The sequence below is a fragment of the Zea mays genome, chromosome 1, assembly GCF_902167145.1.
Source record: "Zea mays cultivar B73 chromosome 1, Zm-B73-REFERENCE-NAM-5.0, whole genome shotgun sequence".
Classification (NCBI taxonomy): domain Eukaryota; kingdom Viridiplantae; phylum Streptophyta; class Magnoliopsida; order Poales; family Poaceae; genus Zea; species Zea mays.
The window spans coordinates 308,169,958-308,194,909 of NC_050096.1; the positions used below are offsets into that span (position 1 = coordinate 308,169,958).

Consider the following 24,952-nt stretch of genomic DNA (forward strand, 5'->3'; position numbering starts at 1 on the left):
CTAATAAAATTTGGCCAACTTATTAAAAGCAATGTTCAGCTTTAACCATTATTTGTTGATCAGTCTTACACTTCACATGAGCTCACACCTTTGGTGAGTTCATGAACATTATTCCTCAACTTGTTGAGCTGTGATCTTTTGTGAGCTCACCCTTATGATATATAAACTCCCCCCCCCCCCCACAGGTGAAGAGCAGGTAGCCTAGGAGGAGGTCTACTACGAGAAGTACGAGCTTGTCTAGGTGGCGTCTCCCAGTCAGCTTTATGGTGTCAAAGAATAATTATTAGTTCGTTTTATTGTTATCATTTATTTTTATAAGACATCTTCGCAATGTAATAATGTTTGTGACATTTATCTTTATATATTTGGTCATTATATGTGTTGTTCTTTTTTGACACACATATGAGACGCATCCGGCTTTACCCTTTAAATCCAGAGGTGACACTTTTACACGAACAAAGCGCTACTAATCGGCCGGAAAACATGGCCCTTATAGTCAGTCATCTTCGATGGCCGATGACCTGAGGACATGCGTCACGGGGTGATTAGCCTCTTATGCATTGTTTATTCAATTAAATATGCTAGCACATCTGTTCAGACTTCAGACACATGTTTTATCGGCAAAGTGTGCCTTTTCAGTTAGTAGCTGGAAATTAATTTTCACAAACAAATAGAGTATAGCTCTATTTCCATCTATAATTTTGCTTTAATGTTATTCAATAAAATTGAAGAACAACATTGGCACATTGATCTTGGAAAGTTGTAAGTATGTTGGCACTCATACATATCGCTTAGATATATTATAGCTATCTAGATCTAACCATGAGCCACCTCACCAAACTAACCCGACCCGACTCGTAGAGAAAACCCCCGCCCAACCAATACAATGGGCAGTGCGAACATTAGTTTTTGACCCCAACAATCTACAGGTCGAACCGGATATAATTTTTGATCCAAAACCCAATCGGTCCCAAAAAAATTCTAACCCAAAGTCAAAAATCCCGACCCAACTCGAAAAAATCCCAACCCAACTCTGACATAGAAGCACGGACGAACCCAACCCAACCCAACACTAACACAGGTCGGGTACGGACCGTACCGACAATCCACGACTCGACCTTGATCCGACTCATACCTGACGTTTGATTAGATCTATAGCTACCTCACTGTACATCCTGGAACCTGTAACATATATAAATCTTTTGTTATTAGAAACCATTAAATATCTAAAGGTTTTTTCAAGCAAAGTATAACAGGTTACCTTCTGTAACCAAAATATTGAAATTTTGATTAGCTACAGGTCGATGCGCAGAATCTTTTTTGGTTCTTCAAAACGGACCTGACTATTTTTTCACTGGAAAATGGTTTTGTTCATGATATTGCATGCTTTGCATCACTGTTTGCAGAAAGTCAAATGCACCAAATGTGAGGGTACGTACAGACACAACTGAGGGTACATACAAGGACATGTCGATTGCGGTCTAAAAAACCGAGGCAAATTTTATTCCTACATTTTTGCATAGAGACTGTCGAACCTAGGTCATTTGACTCAGTGAAAAGGCTTCTCACAATTGCCGCTAGGCCTATCCTTCCTAAATGAGTGTACAGTTGCAACTGTCCAAATGCAATCTGTTTGGATTGCAACCCACTTTATACCAAGAAAATAAATAAATTAAAGCTCTTGTTATTGGCCCACAGAAGGAAAGAATGTACTGTCCTGTTTGAAACAAATGAACCAGACATGCATTTCCATCAGCAACCCACTTGGTCAACAAAGGAGGTCCAGCATGTTCTAGAGATAAATTGCGTCGATTCAAGAAACTAGAACATTAACCGCCACGGCAAAGTGCAGAGTTAAAATGTTGCTTAATATACCCATTGGCATTTGGACATCATGACTTCAGTTGATCAAATGCCGTCAGAAGACTGGTCTTGTAAGTTTGGATCTCAGCATATTCTTGAGAGTCGGGAGTGGAACTGACTATAGCGTAGGCGCCGACCTTGTCCAAAAATCCTGCAGCTTCTTCTGCACATTACAAGGGAAAAAATGTTACAGGAATATTGTACACTGTACATGAAAGGATAGTTCAAAACACAAAAGTACTAATGCAGTCTTCATATATGTTTGCTGGAACCTTTGGAAGGGACTGAACAGGTGGACTTTCCAAATGAGTGCCATTTTTAACATGGCCTGAGAGCAATTTTTGATCAAAATGGGTGACCTGCATATGACTTAAGGTTCATGTGTATTTGGCTCCAGCTCGACAAGCAAATTTGATTTCTCACCAAAATTTGGCTGAGGATTCTGCCAGCCTAGCCTGAGTTCTGCCTGCAGTTGGCAAGAAAACCAACGGCCGCATGAAGCGAGTTTTGGGTAGCCAACTATTGGCGTCCATCCAAACAGACCATGCTAAGCATATTCAATTGCATAAATGTGGCAAAGCAGCCATTGACATTGATCTAAAGGAGCCCTTAGTCTATTCTAATGATGGTGAGTTATGCACTTGACTCTTGCTCGTTCGATCTTTCATCCTTTCTCTTTGACATGGGCACATGGGGCACATGGCTACTCCTAACCCAACCCGGTTAGCAACAATCACAACCTTGGTCGGCTGGCTGAGCCTGGTCCAATTCCAAACCCATCCACCCCATATAGAGTCACGAGCCCGCAATCCAGCGGCCATCCGACTAAGAAGTTTTCCCGGTTGTGCAGGAGTGAGGACAAAGTACACTGGAAAGACTCGTGTTGGTCTGTGGGAATAGTTTTTGATCTTAGAGGGCCGCCACGAGTAATTGCCGTCGGTCAGTGACTGGCCGGGGTGTTAGGTTGTCTTCAGTGGATCGTGAAAAATAGGGGGATTTACGCTGTAGATGACACTGATTGTAGAGTAAAGTTTGAAATAGAGGATATGATAGGGGGATTTACACTGTAGACGACACTGCCTTACACACACCTCTTCTACAGCTCGGTCTTCCCTCCCCCCCCCCCCCCCCCCCCCAATTCTTTCTCTCCTGTGGTTGCCCTGCCCTAGCTGCCATCGCTGCTCGCTGTACCAGCAGCAGCAACCCTAGCCACCACCCTGCTGCCCTAGCTGACGCCCACCACAGCAGCAGCAGCCGCACAGCCCCCCTCCCCCAAGTAGGGCAGTGGCACATCTAAGTATCTAACAAATATCTACTAAAGCAACTCCAAAGATGCAGTTATCTCGTTTTCAGTGTTGGCTTCGTAAGAGCACTTGGAATGAAGGAGTCTTCAGAGAATGGCGATGAAGACAGATGCACGAAGCCTAAGACAAATAGTCGATTTCAAGATATTATGAAGGTAAGGTCAATGTGATGTCAGTAGAATCCTTACGGGGATCTCTTTAGTGCGAAGACTCATCACGATCGGCGAAGCCTAAGGATTCACATAGAAGTGCATTACTGCTGTACAAATGACCATGTTGCTCCTATCAAGAATATTAGTCAGTTATGGTTGTAATACGAAGTTAAGGGTAAAAGGGGAATTATACAGATAGAGTTGAAGACTCCCCCCCCCCCCCCCACCCCCCCACCCCCCACTATAAATACCACTAGACATGTACCTTTTTCCAGACATGAAACAATTATGCAACAGAGTTAAACCCTATTTGTGATGCTTGAGTGACAATTCACCAACAAATCTTATCTATATCCTTTTTCCAAACATGAAACAATTATGCAATGGAGTTAAACCTACTTTGTGATGCTTGAGTGATAAATGACCAACATTCTTATTGATATCTATACCTCATATTAAAGAACCAAAATTTCTACTAATAAATTACGTCTGGCCCATTATATCTATCCCAACGCCAAAACACCACCAGGATGATCTGGTGCTTTCTTCCTAGAGATTTAAAGTGTTATTGTGGGTTTCTCTATTGTGTTCTTCTTGCCGTTTACTTATGTTGCCATTTTTTTGTTCTCTGTTTGGTTTCTCTTCTATTAACAATTATAGAAGAGCTTCTACTCTGCATCTTTGTTAAAAACCAAAAAACTAATAACAAATGAGTCATTTAATGCACTTACAACAAGTTTTAAATGTTTGGTAACACAAATAATGTCATTTTAGCGACATGAATAAAACACTCAACCTGCAGGGAAAGGCTGCCCTACGGGCCACGACATTGCACTCAAGAAGAAGTTTCCCTCGTGGAGGTCGAGAAACACCCTGAAGGCAGGCTGCCCTGGACATGCCAATAAGTGGCGAGAGCACATGCCTGTAGCCACGACACGTGCATCTCGTCGAAAGCCATTCATGTGGTTACACATATAACTCAGGACCACAGCCAACAGGATGTTTTTTTAACCCAGGCCTGTTTAAATTCACTCCTAAGGGGAGTCAAACCTAGGACCTGGGTGCTACCTGCTCAAGCTCTGCTAACCAGTCAGGTAGAAAGCTCTTCCGCCCTAGAGCCTTGGCTCATGAGAGCTGAATCAAAGCGGCAATCCTATCGTATGATCCGTTAGAAGATCACAAAGTTAAAAGTAGAAATTGAAGAATTTGATATTCTTGCCAACCTTAGGTAGGCATGTCTCTCTTCTTTGGTGTGTAGTATCTATAATGGACATTCAAAACATCAGACACCAAAACAGTACTTGTAATCATTGCAGACAACCTAGATGAAGAGGAAAACTAGCAGGAAGTTTGTCACGAGGGTCTTGATTGTACAAAAATTAATCAACAGCCACATGATTCCAATCATGAGAATATGTAAAGTAAATAAAAAATGCAAAGGCATAGAAATATTTGAATGAGTCAACCGCTTTGGAGCGATAGAGAAGCCAAAGTAAACTAGAACATAGGGATAGGAGGTGGCTAGTATGTTTTACTCACCAGATTTTGAAAGCGCAGCAAGAGCTTTTAGAGTTTCTTTTCGTGTTTTATCATCTTTAGCACCTTCCAATACATTAAGCAGTTCCTGAGCTCCCCCTATCTCTACCACCTTCATTCTTCTTTGGTCTGCCCAAAAGAAATTCATAAGTACATTCCATAAAATAAGAACTAAAGACAATTGACATTGAATGTTCAAGGCAAGTGAAGACTGAAGTTAAACGTCATGTTATTTTTTTCTCGAAAGCGCAGGAGGACTGCGCATCTTTATATATTAGAGAGAAGAAAAACACCCACAAAGGGAAAAATACAGAACACAAATATACACCCAAACAGACACACACACACTTCTTAAGAACACAACAGGACAGGGAGACCTGCCACGCAGGACCCGACGTCTACAAAGCAGAAACACGGTCAGCCAAACCAATGCTCCCCAGTTGCTTGGCTCCAGCTAAAACCCAGCAAGCGAGCTCATCAAGGAAGGATCTCAGCACCTTTGCAATGGAAGGGGACTCCTCATGGAAGATCACTCGGTTCCTATGAAGCCAAAGGCACCATGCCCCAAGGATGATAGCACTGTTGAAGCCCTTCTTCTTGTCTTTGTGGATCTGATTGATCACTCCTTCCGACCACTCCACAAAGGAGGCCTCCACAGGACTAGGAATAAGGTGTCCTAGGTTTTTTTTTATTATTTTTTTATATAGAACGCGCAGGAGAACTGTGTCCTAGGTTAAAAGGGGCTAGAATGCCATGCCAGAACTGACGTGCAAAAACACATGTAGTTAGGAGATGTTGAATTGTCTCCTGCTCTTGATCACAAAGGGGACAAACAACCGGGTGGGGCATACCACGCTTTCGTAATCTGTCAGCTGTCCAACACCTATTTCGTATGGCCAGCCATAGGAAGGTTTTGCATTTGGGGGTGGGGGGGCAATGTAACACCCTGAATTTGGGGGTATGAAATTTCTTTTCTAATATCCACCAAATTCAGGTGTTACTCTCTCGTTTCCTTAGTTTTCTTTTCTTTTTCCTAAAGGGTGAAGAATTATTTTGTTTTATATGTGTAAACCAAGTAAAATAAAATCTTAAAGGAGTTTTGATTGTTGTATCATGCTGGATCACATGAGTATTTTGTTTGAAGAGTGATTGTTGTGCATTCATTGAGAATTGTGAGTTGTGCTCAAGTTTGGAAAGAAGTGGATAAAGAAAAGAAGAAGAAATAAAAAAGGGAAAACCACACCAGCCCCCTCCTTTCGGCCTCAGCTGGCCCGGCCCGTTTTCCCCCTTCCCCCACCCCTGGCCCACCTCCGCCGCTGCGCCTAGCAGCCAGCCTCGGCCGCGCCGCGTTCAGCAGCCCACCCCAGCCCCGCGTCGCTCTCGCGGTTGGGCCGGACCACCTAGCGCGCGCTCGACCTTCTCCGCGGCCCAGGCGCCCGCGCACCCCTCCGCGGCCCAGCTCGCGCGCGACATCCCCAGCCCGCCTGTGCGTGTGGCCTGCACCACCCCCCAGCCACCCGCGCGGCCCGGAGCACGCAGAGCGCGCCCACGCCCTGGCTAGCCCACGCGCCTGCATGCTTCTTCCCCCGCGTAGCCAGCAGCCGCGTCCCCTAAGCCGCTCCCAGCCGCCGCCACTCGCGCACGTCGCCAGCCGCGTTCATCCCCCACGTCGCGCGCCCACGCTCGGCCGTAGCTAAAACCCACCCCACTATTCTTCTTCCCCACAAAACCACTCCTCTCTCCCTCTCGTCCGACCCTCTTCCCCGTCATCGCGCTGCGCAGCGAGAGCTTTCCAGTGTGCAGCTCTGTCGTGCGGCCAGCCACCTGTGTCCCTGCGCGCACGACGTCATGCCTCTACTCACCTTTTCCCCTCGCCCCTGCGTCCCGGCGGTCGCTGGTTGACGAAGCTCGTCCGCGGCGCGTGCCCTCAGGGCCTCCCGTGCCCTGCCCCTCCCTTGCTCCATGTGCGGCTCCCTGACCGAGCGTGGCCAGCAAGCCCATCAGTCGCGGCTAGAGGGTACTCGTCGTTGTCGCGCCACACCTAGCGTTCGTGTGCTTGCCCTCACCAGCCGTCGTGTCGCGTGCCCACTGAGCCTCACACAGCAGTCGCCGTCGCGCAGCCTGCATGCCTCACCGTCGCCTAGCCGAAGCCTCGACGCCGTCGCACGCCAGAGTCCTCGCCTGCCCCAGGCCCATTGTCGAGCAGGGAGTCGCGCCCCATCATCACCGTCACGCCCATCAACATCGTCGGGCCCAAAGCTACCTACGTCAAGCCCATCTCACGCCGAGGTGAGAACATTGTCTACCCGTCGTCGTCTACCCCTAAACGTCTACCAACTCCCGCGCCTCGCCTTTGCGTCGTGCCTTCGCATGAAATCTGAAATTATTAACTAAGCATTAGCTTTCGCATTATGTATTTGTTTTGATCTATTTGTGTGGCGTTAACTTCATAATAATGGTGTATACACGTTAAACATGTTATTTTGTCATGATGTATGTTTGTTTTATTTACTTAATTGTCAGTCTATCCGTTGGTTATTAGCGTAGCAATGTAGTCAAAACTAGTTTATGATTTTAAGTTGCGCGTCTAGTAAAATCGTTTCGCCACTTCGTGTATGTTGAATAATTAATTAGTAATTAGTTGTTTAGTGGTCGGCTATTAAAATAACAATTCAACCGAAAACGAACTGGTAATTTTAATTATACACTTCGTCAATAGCTATTAAGGTAGTTGTGTCAATCCGAAGCGTTTTCATTTATGTTTGGTTAGTGTAGACACGATATCGATTAGCGCTGCGGCAATACCGTGTTCGTTCTAAATTAATTGTTCAGTCGCATCGATTTTGTATTAGTAATGTATTTCATCATGTCCCAAGTCTATATTATTTAATTAGCTATTCATTCGATACTTATTAAAATGACCTTCTAATTAAAACTGTTTTATAGTTTTAACTCACACTATTATAAATAAACGTTAATTAACTTGATCAATATCAGCTTAAATACTTTTAACTAATTATTTGTTTGTTGTTGTTCGCGCGCGGCATCGTTTGCGCGTCATTGTGCTATTCGCGCGCGTAGTCGCGTTGACTCGCGCGTGTCGCACGGTGTTGTGCGCGTTGTTTCGCGTACGCGCAGCGTGTAGCCGGGGTCCCGACGATATCCGTCTACCCCTAGACGATGTTCGTCTACCCATAAACGACGCTCGTCTACCCCCTCGAACCTGTTCACCTACCCCGCACGTTAGTAGCATTATTTTGTCGCGACACAGGCTTTCGTTAATTATTTAGTTAATTGATAATTATTAAAATAGGGATCTAATTAACCCTGACTTATAATTTTAATTGGCGCTTTGAAAATACCGATTAACATGATTAATGCCACCACAAATGTTTTGTGAACGCGATGATTATTAGTAATTCTCGCGTGTCGTAGGTGTTGTCTGCGTGCTGTTCGTGCGTGATGCGCTCGTCACGCGTGCTGTTTCGTGTGTCGTCAGCGTGCTATGTCGCGCGTGTCCGCACGTCGTTTGCACGCTGTCGTGGTGTTTCGCGCGTCATTCGCGCTGTTCGCGTGCGCTGTTTTGTACAGTGTCGCACGATATAAATTGTTTTCGCTTATGAGTTAATAACGTTAATTTGTCGGGTCACATAATTTAAATAATTCATTTAATGTTTGCTCGACTAAAGTTGATTAGATTAATATTCCAATTTGATTATGTATAGTTTTTAACTTGCGCTTGGATAATAAACATTACCATGGTTAATGTTAACTTAAATATTTTTTATTTATTTAATGTTTGTTTAGTGTAAACATGTTCTCTATTTAGCATGTTCCCGTCTGTCGCGCGTGCTGTTCCGCACGTGGTGGCATTCTCGTTCGCGCTAGGTCGCGTGCGGTCGTGCTGTTTCACGCGTTATGTATTTTGTCTCGCTCCGCTAATTCGTCCCGCTTAGAGTCGTTGATGTTATTTAAATTACTTATTTAACCGATAGATGTTAGTGTAGCAGATTAATCGAAACTAAATGGTGGAGAATATTTATATTTAATAATGTCGAATTAAATGTTATAGTTAATATTTGTTTAATGTAAGCGTGCTAACTTCTAGACCGTAGCTCCGCATGTCGCGTTTCTTCTTCCTCGCGTAACCGTAGAAGCGCTCTCTATTTTATATTGCTTGTTATTATGATATTTTACCTTGTATGGTGTAATGTTCTTATGCAAGTATATGTTTGTTTGCTTGTGTCTGTTCGTTTTCGCTTCGCCTTGCGATTAGATCGCGATCCGTTTCCGAGCTTCGAGGGATCGAAGATCAAGCGTTGACGACCAAGTGATCTAGCTCTTCTAGTTCTACAAAGTTGAAGACCCTGAGCATCTATTTGGTGAAGGCAAGTGTCCTCTGACCCATTATGTCCTATCTACTTATAATTCATTGTCCCGCATTACTTAATTGAAACCTAAGGATTGACTACCTTTCTATTTACTTATCCTCGTTTACCTTTTGGGTTATCATGATTAGCTTTATGCTATCGCTTTACTTAATCAATGAACATGATGTGAATATTATGATACGATGATGTTATCCCGATGATGTTCTTGTGATACTTTAGGGGGCTCAGGCTGTATCCTGAGTACCTCCGTAAGGACCTGTTTGGGGAGTGACAACCCGGGATAACAGTGCAACCATGAGGGTGGAATGGGACGCCCTTAGCTGATTAATTAGAGGAACCAGAGGAGTAGTTGGCTTCGCCGTAGGGCCATCAATGGGGTCCGGGCACAGTACTTGCTCTGCCGAGGCTGGTTGCTGAGGTTCTTGATTTGGTTTTGTTAGTCACCCTTCCTTTGGGGAGATGTACTGTGTTTATCAAACTGGAGAAACCTAACGGGCAGCTATGACCTCTGGGAAATCTTTGTAAAGGCTACGTAGTGAGACCCTGCTAGGTCACCTTGGTAGTGATCAATGGAGAGTCATGATCTCCAGGCAGAATGGGAATCACGGCTTGTGGGTAAAGTGTGCGACCTTTGCAGAGGGTTAGAAACTGGTATATCAGTCGTGCTCACGGTTATGAGCGGCCTTGGGATCCTCTTTGATTAGAGATACAGATGGTTCGAGATACAATGATTTTATTTAGGAACAATTGGATCTATACCATTAAAAGATCCAAACTTTAGATATATACCATGGACCCCACATGTCATTGACTCATGTGGACCCACATGTAAGTGAGATAGTAATGGTATGGATCCAAAGTGGTGATCTTTTAATGGTATGGATCCAAATTTCCCTTTTATTTATGGTTTTGGCTCGATGATGATAATGTTTTTCCTCGATGAGGAAATGGTTCATGGGTTGGTTATATGATAAAACTTGGCTTCTACCAATAATAAATACCTGACCAACTAAAAGCAACTGCTTGAGCTTAACTCCACATAAAGCTAGTCCACCTCAGCCAAACAGGACATTTGCTGAGTACGTTGATGTGCACTCACCCTTACTTTCACAAAACACCAGGTTGCCTTTGGTGCAATCTATGCTCAGGTAAAGAAGAAGGCATCGAGGCGGATCTCCAGGAGTTCCAGGACTTCGACTAATTCGAGGATTAGGCTAGCGACCTCCCCCAGTCAGCTGCCTGTGGTGGGTTTATTTACGTTGGCTACGTTTCTATTCTGTGTACTTTGATTATATTATGTAAATGACTCTAGTCTTTAATAATATTACTTACTCTTTATTGTAATTCGAAGCATTGTGCTATGCTGAGTCATTTATGTAATCGTTGTGTACGTGAATTTCTGATCCTGGCACGTACATGGTTCGCATTCGGTTTACCTTCAAAACCGGGTGTGACACCCAAGATTTCCATAACCGCTGCCATGGCTCAAAGGTGATGAAACCAGAAAATAAAACATTGTAACAAGATTTAGAAGTGAACTGCCCAGATGCCTCATGCCTCCAAACATGTTGATCAGTTTCTGGAGACAAAACAACCTCACTAATAGAGTCCCAAAGGAGAAGGTATTGTTGCATTCCAACCAGAGTGAGAGGTAACTTGATATCTCTGATCCACTGACCATTAATAAGGGCTTGGGCCACAGTTCTAGTGGAAGTTAACTTCTTGTCCACCTTTGAGAAAACCAATGGAGCTAAATCTTTGACGGAATTCCCGCTCAACCACCTATCAATCCAAAAGAGAGTATCATTACCGTTTCCCACATGGGAGATCACTGAAATGGCAACCAACGCCTTGACTTGTGGCTGAACAGGGATATCAAGACCAATCCAGGACCTGCTAGGGTCAGTTTTCTGTAGCCACCATGCTTATTAAAACGACGTTTAAACGTCGTTTAAACTTAAGACGCTGATAGAAAGTGAAACGGTGAAACATTTTACAATTCTTTGTAAAACGTCGTTTAACGACGTTTAAACGTCGTGTTTTGACGTTTAAACGCGGTATAGAGTGAAACGCCGCGTTTCGAGCGTTTAATGTGCCTGCTGCTAGAATTTGGCCCAGCCCAATTTCCCACCCAGGTTTAGGGTTCTCGCTCACCAGAGCCGCGCTCCAGACACTCCAGGCCACCGCTACAGACCGCCGGTCCAAGCCACTCCAGGCTGCCGCCTCCTCCCCGTGCTCAGCCGCTCAGCCTCGTCCCCCGTGCTCAGCCGCTCAACCTCGTCCCCCGTGCTCAGCCGCACTCCAGAGTCCAGATACTCCAGCCCGCCGCTCCAGGCCGCGCTCCAGGCCTGTCCCGCTGTCCGCCGGCCACTACAGAGACCGCCCTCTAGCTTTGCTTCACTGGTGAGTAATGGCAGAGACCATCCTCTAACTATTCAGCCTGATTAATCGAAATCTACCATTCCATTATTGCAGAATAGATTGGAGGAGAAATGGCTGATTTTAGCACAGAAGCATCTGCAGCTGGCTCTCAAATACGAAGTGATGGATATAATCCACTGAAAGATCCAAAAAGGAAACCCAAATCTGATGATCCAGGCTGGAAGTATGCCTATTATGTAGAGCCTGGCAAGCGAGAGTTGACGCCCTTTGCCCGAGGCAAATTAAAGGAGGAATTCTAAGGGTGAAGAAACATCTTGTTGGCAGATACAAAGATATCCTCAAGTGTCCCAATACCACAACTGCAATTGCTAGAGAGTTAAAGGCGGCTTTGGATGAAGGAAAAAGGGATAGACCAAAGGGACAATACTTTGATGAAGTTGAATCACATGAGAATGAAGATGATGATGTTGTGGAAGTAATTGGTTCATCATCTAAAGGAGGCAGCAGCACTGGAACAACCGACAAAAGAAAGGAATTATCAAGCAAGGCATCAACCGTTGGGGCAACAAAAAAGCCCATTACAAGTTTGCTCCGACGTACACCCCAAGAGGTTGTCGCGGAAAGATATGCCAAGGGGACAACTCAGAGAACCATCAATGCTGCAATGAAGCCCAAAGAAGAAAAAGAAGTTTGTATGGAGATAGCCAAGTTTTTCTATGGTTGTGGCATACCCTTCAATGCTGCCAACTCAAGACAATTTGAGGTAGCTGTAGAGGCCATTGCACAGTATGGTACGGGGTTCAAACCCCCTAGTTTCCATGAGCTACGAGAACCTTTACTCGCGAAGGTTGTCAAAGAGATATACGGTGAGAAGAAGCATGAGGATGCATGGAGTCAATATGGTTGCACCCTCATGTCAGATGGATGGAGACAGGAGGGGTCGACATTTGATCAACTTCCTAGTTAACAGCCCTGAAGGTACATTCTTTTTAGAATCAGTGGATGCATCGAGTGAGTCTCATGATGCGTTGATGCTTGCAGAGCTACTAGATAAGAGAATTGAGCAGATTGGCAGGGATAAGGTCATACAGGTTGTAACTGACAATGGTGCCAACTACAAGGCTGCAGGGCGCATTTTGGTTCAGAACACTCCTACCTTGTTTTGGACCCCTTGTGCTGCTCACTGCTTAGACCTTATGCTGGAGGACATAGGAAAACTAAAGGATTTTAAGAAGCCTATTGCACGTGCTCGTCATGTCACAACATTCATATATAGACATGGGAGGATTCTAAGTGAGATGAGGGTGCATACAAAAGGTATGGATCTTGTGAGGCCTGCTGCTACTAGATTTGCTACTGCATTCCTCACCTTGAGGAGTATACATAAGCACAAGGATCCATTGAGAGTATTATTTTCTGGTGATGTTTTCACTCGCTCCAAAGTATCTAAAACAGAAGCAGGGAAAAAAGTATATAGCATTGTTTTCTCAACAGAGTTTTGGCATTCAGTTGAGCCTTAGAGCTTCTTTACCACTACTTGTTGTGCTCAGATTGGTTGACGGTGATGAGAAGCCAGCCATGCCTGAGGTGGCAGCAGCTATGAAGATAGCAAAGCAAAAGATTACTTCATCATTCTCTATTCAAAGCAAGAAAGCTTGTCTAAACCGCATCATGAAAATTGTTGACAACCGTTGGGTGAAACAAATGGACACTCCGTTGTATGGAGCAGCACTCTACTTGAACCCTGGGAAATTCTATAGCATGAAGCAAAGTGATGATGAAGGCTATGTTGGAGAGCTAAGGGGTTGCTTCAATGATGTACTTGTTAAAATGGTGCTAGATGAGGACCTTAGAGACAAAATTGATGCTCAGGCAGTCCTTTATGAGAACCAAAGAGAAGCATTTGCAAACCCAATGGCTATTAAAAATGCTCAAACAAGAAACCCACGTGAGTATTCTAAAAGTACCACTTTAATTGTTACTTTCAGCATTCATAACTTCATTTCCATCATTTAAATCCAACCTATTTTGTCATTTCAGTTGATTGGTGGCTTGCATATGGTGGTCGAACCATTGAGTTATATAAGTTTGCAAGACGAATTGTTAGTCTTTGTGCTTCATCATCCGGTTGTGAGCGGAATTGGAGCAAGTTTGAATTTGTAAGTTAACTAACATGATCATATTACACTATGCAATTTGTAGTTGTTACTCCTTTATTTATTGTTGTTTGCAACTTGTAGATGCATACCAAGAAAAGGAACAGGCTAGAGCACAAAAGACTGAATGATTTAGTGTATGTTTCATACAATAGAAAGATGGCCGCTAGGTTCCAAAAAATGCGTGAAGAAGGGAAGAACTTTGATCCTTTGGTTCTTGAAGATTTTGATTAGGACAATGAGTGGGTTGATCCATTAGCTAATTCATCTGTTGTTGGGGATGACCCTCTTTTCACATGGGAGCTTGTTGATCATGCCATCGGTGCATCTACACAACTTCAAGGCCGCTACTTTCCTAGGAGAGCTCATGGTACTCAAGTGCCAATTCTTGAGGATGGTGAAGATGGTGTTGATGAGGGTGATGAGAATGAAGACGATGACAATTTTGTGCTTGACGACCTTGATATGGATGATGAAGAAGAAACAAACAACAGTGGTGGCCGTGGTGATGAGCAAGACAAGGATGATGTTGGTTTAGATGATTTGGATGATGGTTATTGAGTGTTTGAGTAACTCTTGTGTGCTTGTGGTTGTGGACATGGCATTGTACTTTAGTTGCTTTTGTGCTATGTTTGTGATTGTGGACTATTAGACATCTCATTCCACTTTGTTTGCAGTTGTCGACTTGCTATTAGTTGAAGTTGTGTTATTGTGGTAATGTGGTTGTGGACATGTCATTTTGCACAATATTATTATGTGAACTTATGTTGGTTGTTTGGTATTTGACTTGATATAATTGCCTGAAATTATGATATATTGAAATTTCCCTATGTTGTTTAAAACTACGTTTAAACTTTGTTTAAACCGTTTAAAAGTTAAAACTCACCCATGAGCGTTTCAACGTTTCGTCGTTTTAATAACCTTGGTAGCCACAACCACCTGGCTTGCAGTGCCCAGCTTCTGTAAAGCAGATTTAGGAGGCCAAGACCACCAAGTTGCAGCGGCCTAGTAACCTTCTCCCAAGCCACAAGGCAGCAACCACCATTTATTTCCTTTCTACCCTTCCAGAGGAAAGCCCGTCTAATTTTATCAATAGCTTTGATCACCCACTTGGGAACGCTCATAGCAATGAGGAGATAGACTGGAATGGCTGAGAGGACAAAACGAACCAAGGTTAGTTCTCCCAGCGAGATTAAGAAGGGATGCTTTCCAGTTAGGCAACCTTGCAGCAATCTTATCAACCCAAACAATGAGGTCACTTCTTCGCAGTTTCTTGTTGGAGATCGGCAAGCCCAAATAAGTGCATGGGAAGGCAGCAGGCACACACTGCAGGGTGCTGCAGCATTCATGCACAACAGACGCAGCACAACAGATAGGGATTGCACAACTTTTATTCATGTTGGCAATCAGCCCAGATGCCTCTCCAAAGCAGTCAAAGATCAACTTGGTACAAGCTAGATCATCATCCAGAGGCTTGACAAAGAGAACTACATCATCTACGTACATGGAGAGCATGGACCTGACATTTGCAGCCCCCAAGCTATGCAGCAGCCCTCTAGATTCCGCATGCCTAAATAAGCTGCCAAGCACGTCCATCACAATGATAAAAAGCATAGGGGACAAAGGATCCCCCTGACGCAAACCTCGCCGATGCCAAATATGATCACCAGGGACCCCATTGAGAAGAACTTGCGTAGAGGAAGAGGCCAATAGGTTAGAGATTAAGTTGCACCATTTCAGACCAAAGCCAAGATGGGACAGCACCTCTAAGAGAAAAGCCCAAGAGACTGAATCGAAAGCTTTTGTAATGTCAAGCTTTAAAAATAGGCTAGAGACCTTCCGCCGATGAAGGGACTTGATCGAGTGCTGAACAAACATATAGTTATCGTGGATAGACCTTCCCCTCACAAAAGCACTCTGATTTGCAGCCAATAACCTTGGCAGGAGAGGAGCCAACCGGTTAGCCATAATCTTGGTCACCAATTTGGCAAAACTATGAATGAGACTTATGGGTCTAAAATCAGCCGCTGTTGTGGCATCAGTCTTCTTGGGGATGAGGGTAAGATAAGCTGAGTTCAACAGCCACAGCCCCCGAGAATTACCTTGATGGAGGGCATTGATAGCTGCAAGCAGATCGTCCTTAATGATATGCCAGCATGACTTATAGAATCTCCGAGGGGAAAACCATCCGGACCCGGAGCTCTATCTGAAGGTAGGCAGAAAACTGCAAACCGGACCTCATCCTCTGAGATGGGGAGGTCCAATACACCTAGATCGCCCATGTCCCTGTGGCAAGATCCCAAGTTTAGTGTGAATTCTCTATGTTTAGCCACCCCCAACAGGTTGGTATAGAAATCATTCAAAGCTTCATGCTTCTGCTCATGAGAGGTGACCACCTGATCACCGACTGTCAAACTAGAGATGAAGTTTATTTTCTTGCGGTAGCAAGCCTGCAAGTGAAAAAAAGAAGTGTTTGCACCCCCCTCCTTCAGATATCTAACACGGGATCTGAGATGAGCCACTGTCCTATCTAAAGAAGCGAGGGCCAAACAATGTTGCTTAAGCCTCCTCATGAGCCATAATTCCTCAGGAGACAGCAGCCTGCTATCCTGAGCCATCTCGAGTCTGTGAAGGATTTCCCTTGCTAAAGCCAATTGGGACTTCACATTGCCTGCATTCTTGTGCCCCCAGGACTGCAACCTAGCCAATCTTCGAAGCTTCAAGGATACACGCTTTAGAGGGCAGGAGGTCTGAACTGGCTGCATCCAAGAATCAGCCACCACATCTAAGAAATCAGCAATCTTAGTCCAGAAACTTTCAAAGTGAAATCTGCGCTTTCCCTTAAAATCTTCTTTGAGACTGAGAGTTAAAGGGCAGAGATCTGAAAGCCTCGTGGCACTGCTGCGGAGAATACAGTCCGGGTAGAGTTGTTCCCAGCAAGCTGTGCAAAACAAGTGATCAAGCTTAACAAGAGTTGGGGATGACCTTTCGTTGGACCAAGTGTACTTTCTACCCATGAGAGGTATATCTTTCAGCCCCATATCATTTATAAATCTCCTGAACCTGCCATCAAAGATCTGTTTATGTTGGTATTGTTTTTGTTCTCAGAGCAGAAGATCTGATTAAAATCCCCAGCAACAACCCAAGGGCCTGCACACAATTCCCTAACATCTCTCAATTCTTGAAGAAAAAACTGCTTAAGATTGTCCTGATGCGGGCCGTAAACTCCAGTAAACCACCATTGCAATCCAGATTCCTCCTGAAGCTGAATGGAGACTGAGAAATCACGCACAATACCGCTGGCGGAGGAAAAGGCTCCATCCCGCCAGGCCACCAGGATGCCCCCCTTGTCCCATGAGCAGGACAGAAGACAAAATTACCATAACCAACACCCAAAATAGATAGGACATCAAAAGCAGAGATGGAACTCAGCTTAGTTTCTTGCAAACAGACTAGCAGAGGCTTGGAACTAAGGACCTCAGACTTCACACAATCTCTTCTAGATCTATCATTCAGACCTCTAACATTCCAAATTAGAAAAATTGACTGATACATGACTAACAATATAGAAGAAAACGACCAAACAGCGTCAGGCTGAGACCTGGATCTCTACCGGCACTTCCCAGCCGAACAAAGCAGCCATAGCCTCCACATGTGATCTGGAGAGGCCGTTCTCGAATAATTTGACATATCTAGCAGCATTTTCCAAGGAGATTTCCTCATGGTCACCACAATACCCCAAATGCCTGCACACCTTGGCAACTGAAACGTTTCCGAGGTCAAGAGGAAGCTTAGCCACCCTTCTACTCCTCCTGGGCATGAAATCCTTTGGCAGTGTCTTCTTTTTTCTCAAATTGCACCTAGGTGGCGAGAGCAGCCCGTTAATCGGTTTGATGATAATTTGTTTGAAGGCCTCCAGGGGCAAAGACTCAACCGGCTCCTCCAGAATAGATGGATCTGACCCAACCTTCGATCTTCGAGAATAGACATTGAGACAACAGCGATCAGGACGCCATCTCTGATCAAACAAGTCCTAAATAGGAGGAACAAGAACAGGGCTGCTGCTGGCCGAAGCAATAGCAAACAAGGGTACAACATCCATCGGTCCATGGGGCTCAACCGGAGCAACCTCCTCAACAGGGACAACAACGTCCTGGAAGAGCATTGCTTCTGGAGACACGGTGACCGTCTGTAGCATACCATCAAGGACAAGGCCTGAGCTGATGAGGGCAACACCTGTGCTGTCCATGACAATAACAAGGCTGCTGCTGGTTGAATTAATAGTATACAAGGGTGCATCTCCCTCCAGTTCAAGGGGCTCAACAGGACCAACCTCCTCAATAGGAACAACAACGTCCTGGGGGAACACTGCTTCTGGGCCACGGTGACCGCCTCAATCACACCACCAGGAACAATGCATGAATTGCTGGGAGCAATGTTTGTGGTGCCAGAAACCGATCCATACATCTCCACAGGAACAAGCTCCTCGACAGGGACATAATTGCCCTGGGGAAGCTCTGCTCCCAGAACCGCCATAGCAGGAGAGGTCACCCAAACATCGCCAGGAAGATCTTCTGCAGAAACATCAGCATCTTTGGGGCATCGGACCCAAACGATGCAGGACAGACCGCCTACCCCGGTGAGTATTGTCCACATCAGGGGTTCCACGACCGTCAAAGTCTGGGGGTGGTGAACGAGAACGGTATCGTCGCCGCTGCCTGGCGGAATCATCGTCAACCACAGGGTCCCGAGGAGGGGGGAGCAATGCACTCTGATGGGCAACCACTTTAATATGGATCTGGTATACCAGGGCCAGTCTCCCCTTGCCAGAGGGAAGGCCGTGTGGCTCAACAATCCAAAGGTTCCATGAAGAAGGAATGGTTGAAGGGTCGTAGCACCACCCAGAACACCGAAAAACATCAAGGCTTCTTGATTCCAGAGTATCAGCATGCACCTCCTGAACCCAAGCAAAAGGGTTAAGAATCTGGTTGACCGTAGAAAGCTCCCATGCATGCAGCGGAATGCCACTAAGCTCAAAATCAACCGGAGTGATAAGGTTGGATCCTAAAGAACCAAGTAGCTTGGACCATCTCTTACACAGCAAAGAAAAGGAGCCTGATCTGATAATGTGCCTCCTATCCGTTAGAAAAATAGCCTGGTGCTCATAGGGTAGCATAAGCAAGAACTCAGATGGGGAGGACTGCCTTAGAATTAACGAAACAGCCCCAACTTCAAGCTTCAGAGCGATCTCCTCCAAAATGTCAGCAGTGGTCACAGGAAGATCGCTAATAACCGAAATAGAGACCGCATTCCCCAGGTCATCTACCGCCTTGGAAAAATGATTGTTCCATCCAATAATACATGATCCATGCTTAACACCAGAATACTGATCCAAAAGGGTCTCGTCACCTCCCGGTTGATCAATGTGATCGGGGCCAGGATCAGAACCACCCCGGATCGAGGACCGACGCTTGCGATGACGCCTACGACGATGACGGGGAGGGAGGGTCCCTAGCAAGCCTGGATCGTCCATATGAGACGGCTCCACCGGAGACGAAGAAATAACCAACGTAGGAGTCCTCCCACTAGAGGCCTCCAGCGCGTGGCCAGAGCCATTGCCCCCATTCTGTGGGGAGACCCTGCGCCAAACCATCCTCCGGACTTCAACTCCACCTGGAGGAGACGTCGGTGGGCGAAGACGGTCCCAGACAGAGCCACCAGATGCCCGGGTGTGGGCCTTGGGCGCTACCGGAAGCCGGACAGGGTCTACTGAGACCACCGGAGAGAGTCTGCCCCAGACAGGTCCCTTGGACAGCCGCCGATGAACTGGAACCTTACTGGCAGACCTCCCAACAGGAACATGGCAGTTGTACGAACTATGGCCCAGACCCATGCAGCGGAGACATCTTGTCCTCAAACGACAAGACGCAGCAAAGTGATCTTCAGCGAAGCAGTTGAAGCACCGGCCCAACAAGTTCCGAGGAACAGAGGTGACGGAGAGCGGGAGCTGCAAACGACGCCTCCTAGCCTTCCGGGATTCCACTCGAATCAAGCCGTCCTGAGGAGGCTCCGGCGCTCTAACCAGACCACGAGACCGTAGGCGTCCAGCCAAAGGAGGGGGCAACGCAGTGGTCTCAAGTGGTGGGAGCGCAACCGAAGCAGCAAGCCTCGACGAAGAACTGGGTGAAGCCGACGAACAGAGGATTATATCGCGAAACGTAGGCCGATCAGCCTCCCCCGCAGGAGTTGGAGCGACACCGCGAGACCCAGAAAAGTCGCCTAACCACCTCTGTAACTTGGACCTCCCTTGGGTGGCGCACGGAGCAGACCCGCCAGAGACAGGGGAAATGAGGGGAGACGCCTTGGATGGGGAGGCCGCATTGACGACGGCGTGGGGAAGGTGAGGGGTGGCCGCCGGACCCGGGTGGATGCCAGCGTGGGCTGGTGGGGAGTCAAAGCGTCAGGAAGGCAATGCAAGGCGTCGGCGAGAGACAAGGAGACGTCCATCCCGCCAACCCCTGAAGTCAATGCAACTCAAACGTCATGTTATAGGAAATAGAATGGAACATTTAAGTTAGACTTGGAACTACAGGACTTCATTTTTATATTTCTAGGTAGGGTTAGGACTCAGAGTATGGAAGCAGAAGCAGTGATATGTAGCTATTGGCAATCACACTCAGATTATGGAAGTAGTGATGTGTAGCTATTGGCAACCACACTCAGGTTATTGAAGCAGTGGCCAATAGGTATGGGCAATCGGCTTAACCTACAGAACTTGGCCAAGATCATACAGTTATGGACCACAGCAAGTGGATAATTCTAAGACAAGACAATGTGACTGGCAGCAGTCAATGTGATAGAGATAGACTGATAGCGACCTTGTTTTAAATATGATAGCTGACAACCTTTAGTCAAGAAGCCCATAACTCATGGGCCACGGATCCATTTGATCAAACCCAAGTAACTGGTAGCTGGAATGCTGGATTGTTCTCATACATGGAACATGTGTGCATTATAATACTGTTGCAAAATATAGGATGAAAAGGAAACAATCTAGTATTTTGCAGATAGCTTCACACCAGAAGTGAGAAAAAAAATTCTTTTCATACTTAATTAAATTTGACTGAGAATCTGAACTAAAATAAAAAAGGGCAAACCCAATGTAGCTCCCACATGAGTGGGGTCTAGAGACGGGATAATCCGAGACAAGTCTTTCCCCTGCAAATGCAGAGAGACTGCTTCGAACCCGTGACCTGGTGACTCGGTGAGACAGTTCTCACCACTACACTAGGCCCGTCCTTCTAATGTAAACAAAAATGAAAATGTGCAAAAAGTCCTATCACCTCTAAAATGCAACCAAATGAAGCAAGCCAACAAAGTAACTTTAGACCTAAACTTTAAGCACCAGAACAAGAGAACAGTACAAATTCAATTTTGCTACAAGGCATGACTAGTTAGGAAACCAATAATTTGTATACAAGTGTTTAGGAGATATATCTTCAAATATTTCTTAATTAACTAACATTCTTTTTGTTTGCGAGTAGTTAACTAACATTCTTAGTTCTATGGAATAAAGAAACAATGACACTAACCAATGGACCAGACTTTTGTGCAATTTTCCAAAAATTATAAAAGCAGCACAAAAACATTAGTGTTAACAATAGTGCCCTTCATGAGTATAGCTGTTCATACTATCATTGTATTTCTAGTTATCCTTTAGTGTGTGTGGGTTCGTGTGGCATTGTAAGAGGTTTTTCCTTTTTACCTCACATTTTCTTCTTAATATAATGATACGCAGCTCTCCTGCGTTTTCGAAAAAAAAATAGTGCCCTTCATGTTGTCATAAAGGCCTTGTCCAGGGAAAGAAAAACCAACACCAATATGGTAACAATTGTAATCCGCATCCAAAAGAAATTATATTAAAGTATTATACTATAGCAAGTTAGGTTAGAAGGGTAGACCTAGTGCAGTCACTAGGTCGCGGGTTCAAAGCAGCCCCTCCGCATTTGCGAAGGAAAGGCTTGCCTTAGTTTATCCCTTCCCTAGACCTCACTCATGTGGGAGCCTTCAGCACTAGGTCTACCCTTTTTACTATAACTATACTATAGCAAGTTTGGTTATTTCTCTAAACAGTTAATATTGTTTTGTTAATACTTAAGACCAATATGCATTAGATAACTCACTTAAGAGCTGTAAATACACTGGGCGTAGGGCGTACCCAGTGCCGTAGGCTTCCCGCACTGTGCAGGGTCTGGGGAAGGGTATCTTTAAGCGCCAAGTCTTACCCGCATAATATGCAGAGGCTGGGGCTTGAACCCGGGACCTTCCGGTTACAGACGGTAGGCTCTACCGCTGCACCAGGCCCGCCCTTCAAGAGCTGTAAATACACTAAAATTAATTATTTACCATCCACTGCAAAACGAGCTAAACGAGAAGCTCCCATCCGCTTGAACAAGGGATCCTTGACACGCAAAAGCGAGATAGATTGTTGAAGCAGGTTATCACCTACAAACATGTCAGTCAAAGTAACATTTTAACGCCAAATAAAATATCCTATGCAAGTAATTCAGTCCCACTAGAGAAAGAATCGGTACCCATGTATGGAAAGAATTGGTAACCAACTAGGCCAGCAGTTCCTAGGAAGATTATCTTCAATATCCATCCAAATTTCTTCTCAACTTCTTCCTCTAGTGCCCTGTCATCTGTGCACCATTTCAGTTCGTGCCAAAGGGCATAATTAATGTTTTCCCATGACAAAAATTTAAAGGACAATCACATGTTATTGTTGATCATATTACTTCGAGGCTTCGAGCATATTTATGCCAGCGTCACACCTGACTGTAGCTTGAAAATAAGGACATAAAAACCTAACAATATGAAATAATGCGTAGTCCAGGGAAACAGCATCCCAATGCCACTGAGATCCAGCGAGGGAATTCTACCAAGTTCAGGGTAGGGTGGAGAGTTCAAAACTAACGAGTGCATAAATCATCGGTTATGTGCTTCATCAGGGAAAGGGATACTCCGAAGACAAAAATTAGGCATTCCTAATTATCTCCACCAGATCGATCAACCACATAAATGAAGCCAACAGGCCCTGGATGTACCTCTCTCGTCGTAGGTGCAGAGCCTTCGAGCCAAGCGGAGCCCTGGGCCGCTACCACTCCATCCGTTGGCCGCTACCTAATGCGAAATCGCAAGCGTCATAGGAGCTCAGACAAGGATGGACGGAACCCAGACCCCAAGAAATCTAAGAGAGGATTAAAGATGCACCCCGGCGACACCACCCCTAGGTAGGAGGACGCCACCCCCGCTGGAAACAGCCTCAGCGGCAACTGGCGCGGCCCGCCGAGCGGCCGCGGTGGCGGACGGCGGCGACAGGAGGCGCCGGGAAATGACGACGGCGAGCTCGACCTCGTGGTGTAGCGACTCGAGCGGCTCCGGGATCTCAACGGCGGCGGTGGCCACACCAGCGTGGAGAAACGACGAGGTCGGCTTCAGGAACAGGACGGGCTCCTGCAACACACCCAAACACACGGGGGATCAAACCAGAGACCGCGCAGGAAGGAGAGGGAGGGAAGTTGGAGGCGCGGCAGTGTTTTGGGATCGAGGACGGGAAGCGCGCGGAGCCGCAGACCGCACCTTGGGGACCGGATTGCCGAGCTCCTTGGAGTGGGCTATGTAGTTGCGCCCAACGCCGATGATTTTCGTGCTCGCCGCGAGGAGCCTCTGCGCCGCCGCAGCCGCCGGCATGGTTGGTGGGCCGGAGGCGTCGACGAGGAAGTGAAGTTGACAGAGAAGCGAATTGGTTGGTGGAGGAACGACTCTCGCTAATCTAATAGCACCTGTTTGGTTTGTTGTGGTGCTTCTCGTCCCCCAGAAGCTAGAAGCTGAACCAAACGTTTAACTTTTTAGCCAGTTTCTATAAAATTGGTTTAGGTAAAAATTATTCAAAATCAACATAAACATATAATTGGTTGACTTGTTGCAATAGTAGTAATTCGTCACTTTTTTAGATCCTGAGTCCTATGAACAAGTTTATCTTTCTTCGCACGTAATCTTAATAATACTTAGATTCTCTACACAGTCAGATTCTTCTCACAGTCAGACTGGTCAGAAAAAAGCTGAACCAAACAGATCCATATTGCGGGTCTTTTTTGTGTTGTTGCGGTTGTTGCGATTGAGATTTTTTTAAAAGAAAATGAGGTTGAGAACTTGAGAATTTGAGATGGGCTTAGGTTATCTAAGCCCGGGAATATTTTTCTCGGACGAATTTTAGCAAAATTTAGAAAAACAATCTCGTTCTCGGTACTGGCCGGAATTCAAAGTTTGAAATTTTCCATTTGAAAATTAAAGTTTTGAAAAAATGTAAAAAAATAAAAATGATAAAAAAAACTAATTGTTTTCTAAGTATTCTGATGTAGATCACGTTAAATTGAAACGTATTTGATAGATCAAAAAATAAAATAAAAACCATTAGACCCGTTAAGAAGTACTTAATTCATTAAAAATTTGTTCCCGGACAAAATCAGTAGGGCGGGGTTCGGTGATTTTTCGTAGATTTAGGACCGAAAATAGTTGATTATGTGTGAAAAAATAAAAAAATGTTGACAGTTTTATTGTAATGTGTATAATTCACGTTGTACAATGAATGCTAATAGTTTCAACACAAATCGTTCATCGAACTCGCAAAGAATATGTATATACAAGTAGAAAATACAATCTGAATGCAACGCAAAGCTTGTGTCTTGCACATGTATGGCCTAGGACAACCACTCCCTCCGCCCTCATATGTATACTAGATGGGTGCCCGTGCGTTGCCACGAGAGTTAAAAATTAGTATAAAACATAGATACAGAAAGACAAACATCACTATGATATGTTAAATCCATGTGGCAAGACCGTTCCAAATTATAGACGTTTTAGTTTTTTCTAACGACACTGGTTCCTAAGAACATTCAATTCAACCAGCTTGGAACGTGGGTAGCAAAAATTTCATAAACCAGAACGGTTCATCTATCCTACAGATAATAAACTTCCAAGATAGATGCCAAAATAGTTTTATCACCTACAGACTTTCCACACCTTCCGGTAGTCTTGGTGTGCTGGCCGCGGACAAGCAGGTCCCAATAGTGATGCAGACTGTGGTGGTTCCTGGATAACACAAG

At 45.3% G+C, this 24,952-nt stretch overlaps 1 protein-coding gene across 4 annotated transcripts; it reads right to left on the reverse strand.

The window, feature by feature from the left end:
* Positions 1-1,474: 1,474 nt before the first annotated feature.
* On the reverse strand, positions 1,475-23,672 carry LOC103644362 (uncharacterized). Of its 4 annotated transcripts, XR_002266611.2 has the most exons (8): positions 23,427-23,672; positions 23,058-23,300; positions 22,892-22,967; positions 22,379-22,486; positions 22,191-22,289; positions 4,859-4,984; positions 3,356-3,449; positions 1,475-2,026 (listed from the first exon to the last, which is right to left on the reverse strand). XR_002266611.2 is itself a non-coding variant. In XM_035960592.1 (7 exons), exons 1-7 carry the CDS (start codon positions 23,535-23,537, stop codon positions 1,893-1,895), a joined length of 756 nt encoding a protein of 251 aa, XP_035816485.1. In that variant the 5' UTR covers positions 23,538-23,657; the 3' UTR covers positions 1,475-1,892. The 4 variants fall into 4 exon arrangements, 2 of the variants coding, with proteins under 2 accessions (XP_035816485.1, NP_001351899.1); XM_035960592.1 differs by lacking the exon at positions 3,356-3,449 and having other exon boundaries at positions 23,199-23,300; positions 23,427-23,657; NM_001364970.1 differs by lacking the exon at positions 3,356-3,449 and having other exon boundaries at positions 1,650-2,026; positions 23,427-23,591.
* Positions 23,673-24,952: the final 1,280 nt, after the last annotated feature.

Coding starts and splice junctions, on each gene's coding strand:
- LOC103644362 (NM_001364970.1), bottom strand. CDS start 23,537: ATGCCGGCGGCTGCGGCGGCGCAGAGGCTCCTCGCGGCGAGCACGAAA. Junction 23,301..23,426: donor TCGGCAATCCGGTCCCCAAG/GTGCGGTCTGCG, acceptor GGTGTGTTGCAG/GAGCCCGTCCTGTTCCTGAA. Junction 22,487..22,891: donor CTGCACCTACGACGAGAGAG/GTACATCCAGGG, acceptor AATGGTGCACAG/ATGACAGGGCACTAGAGGAA.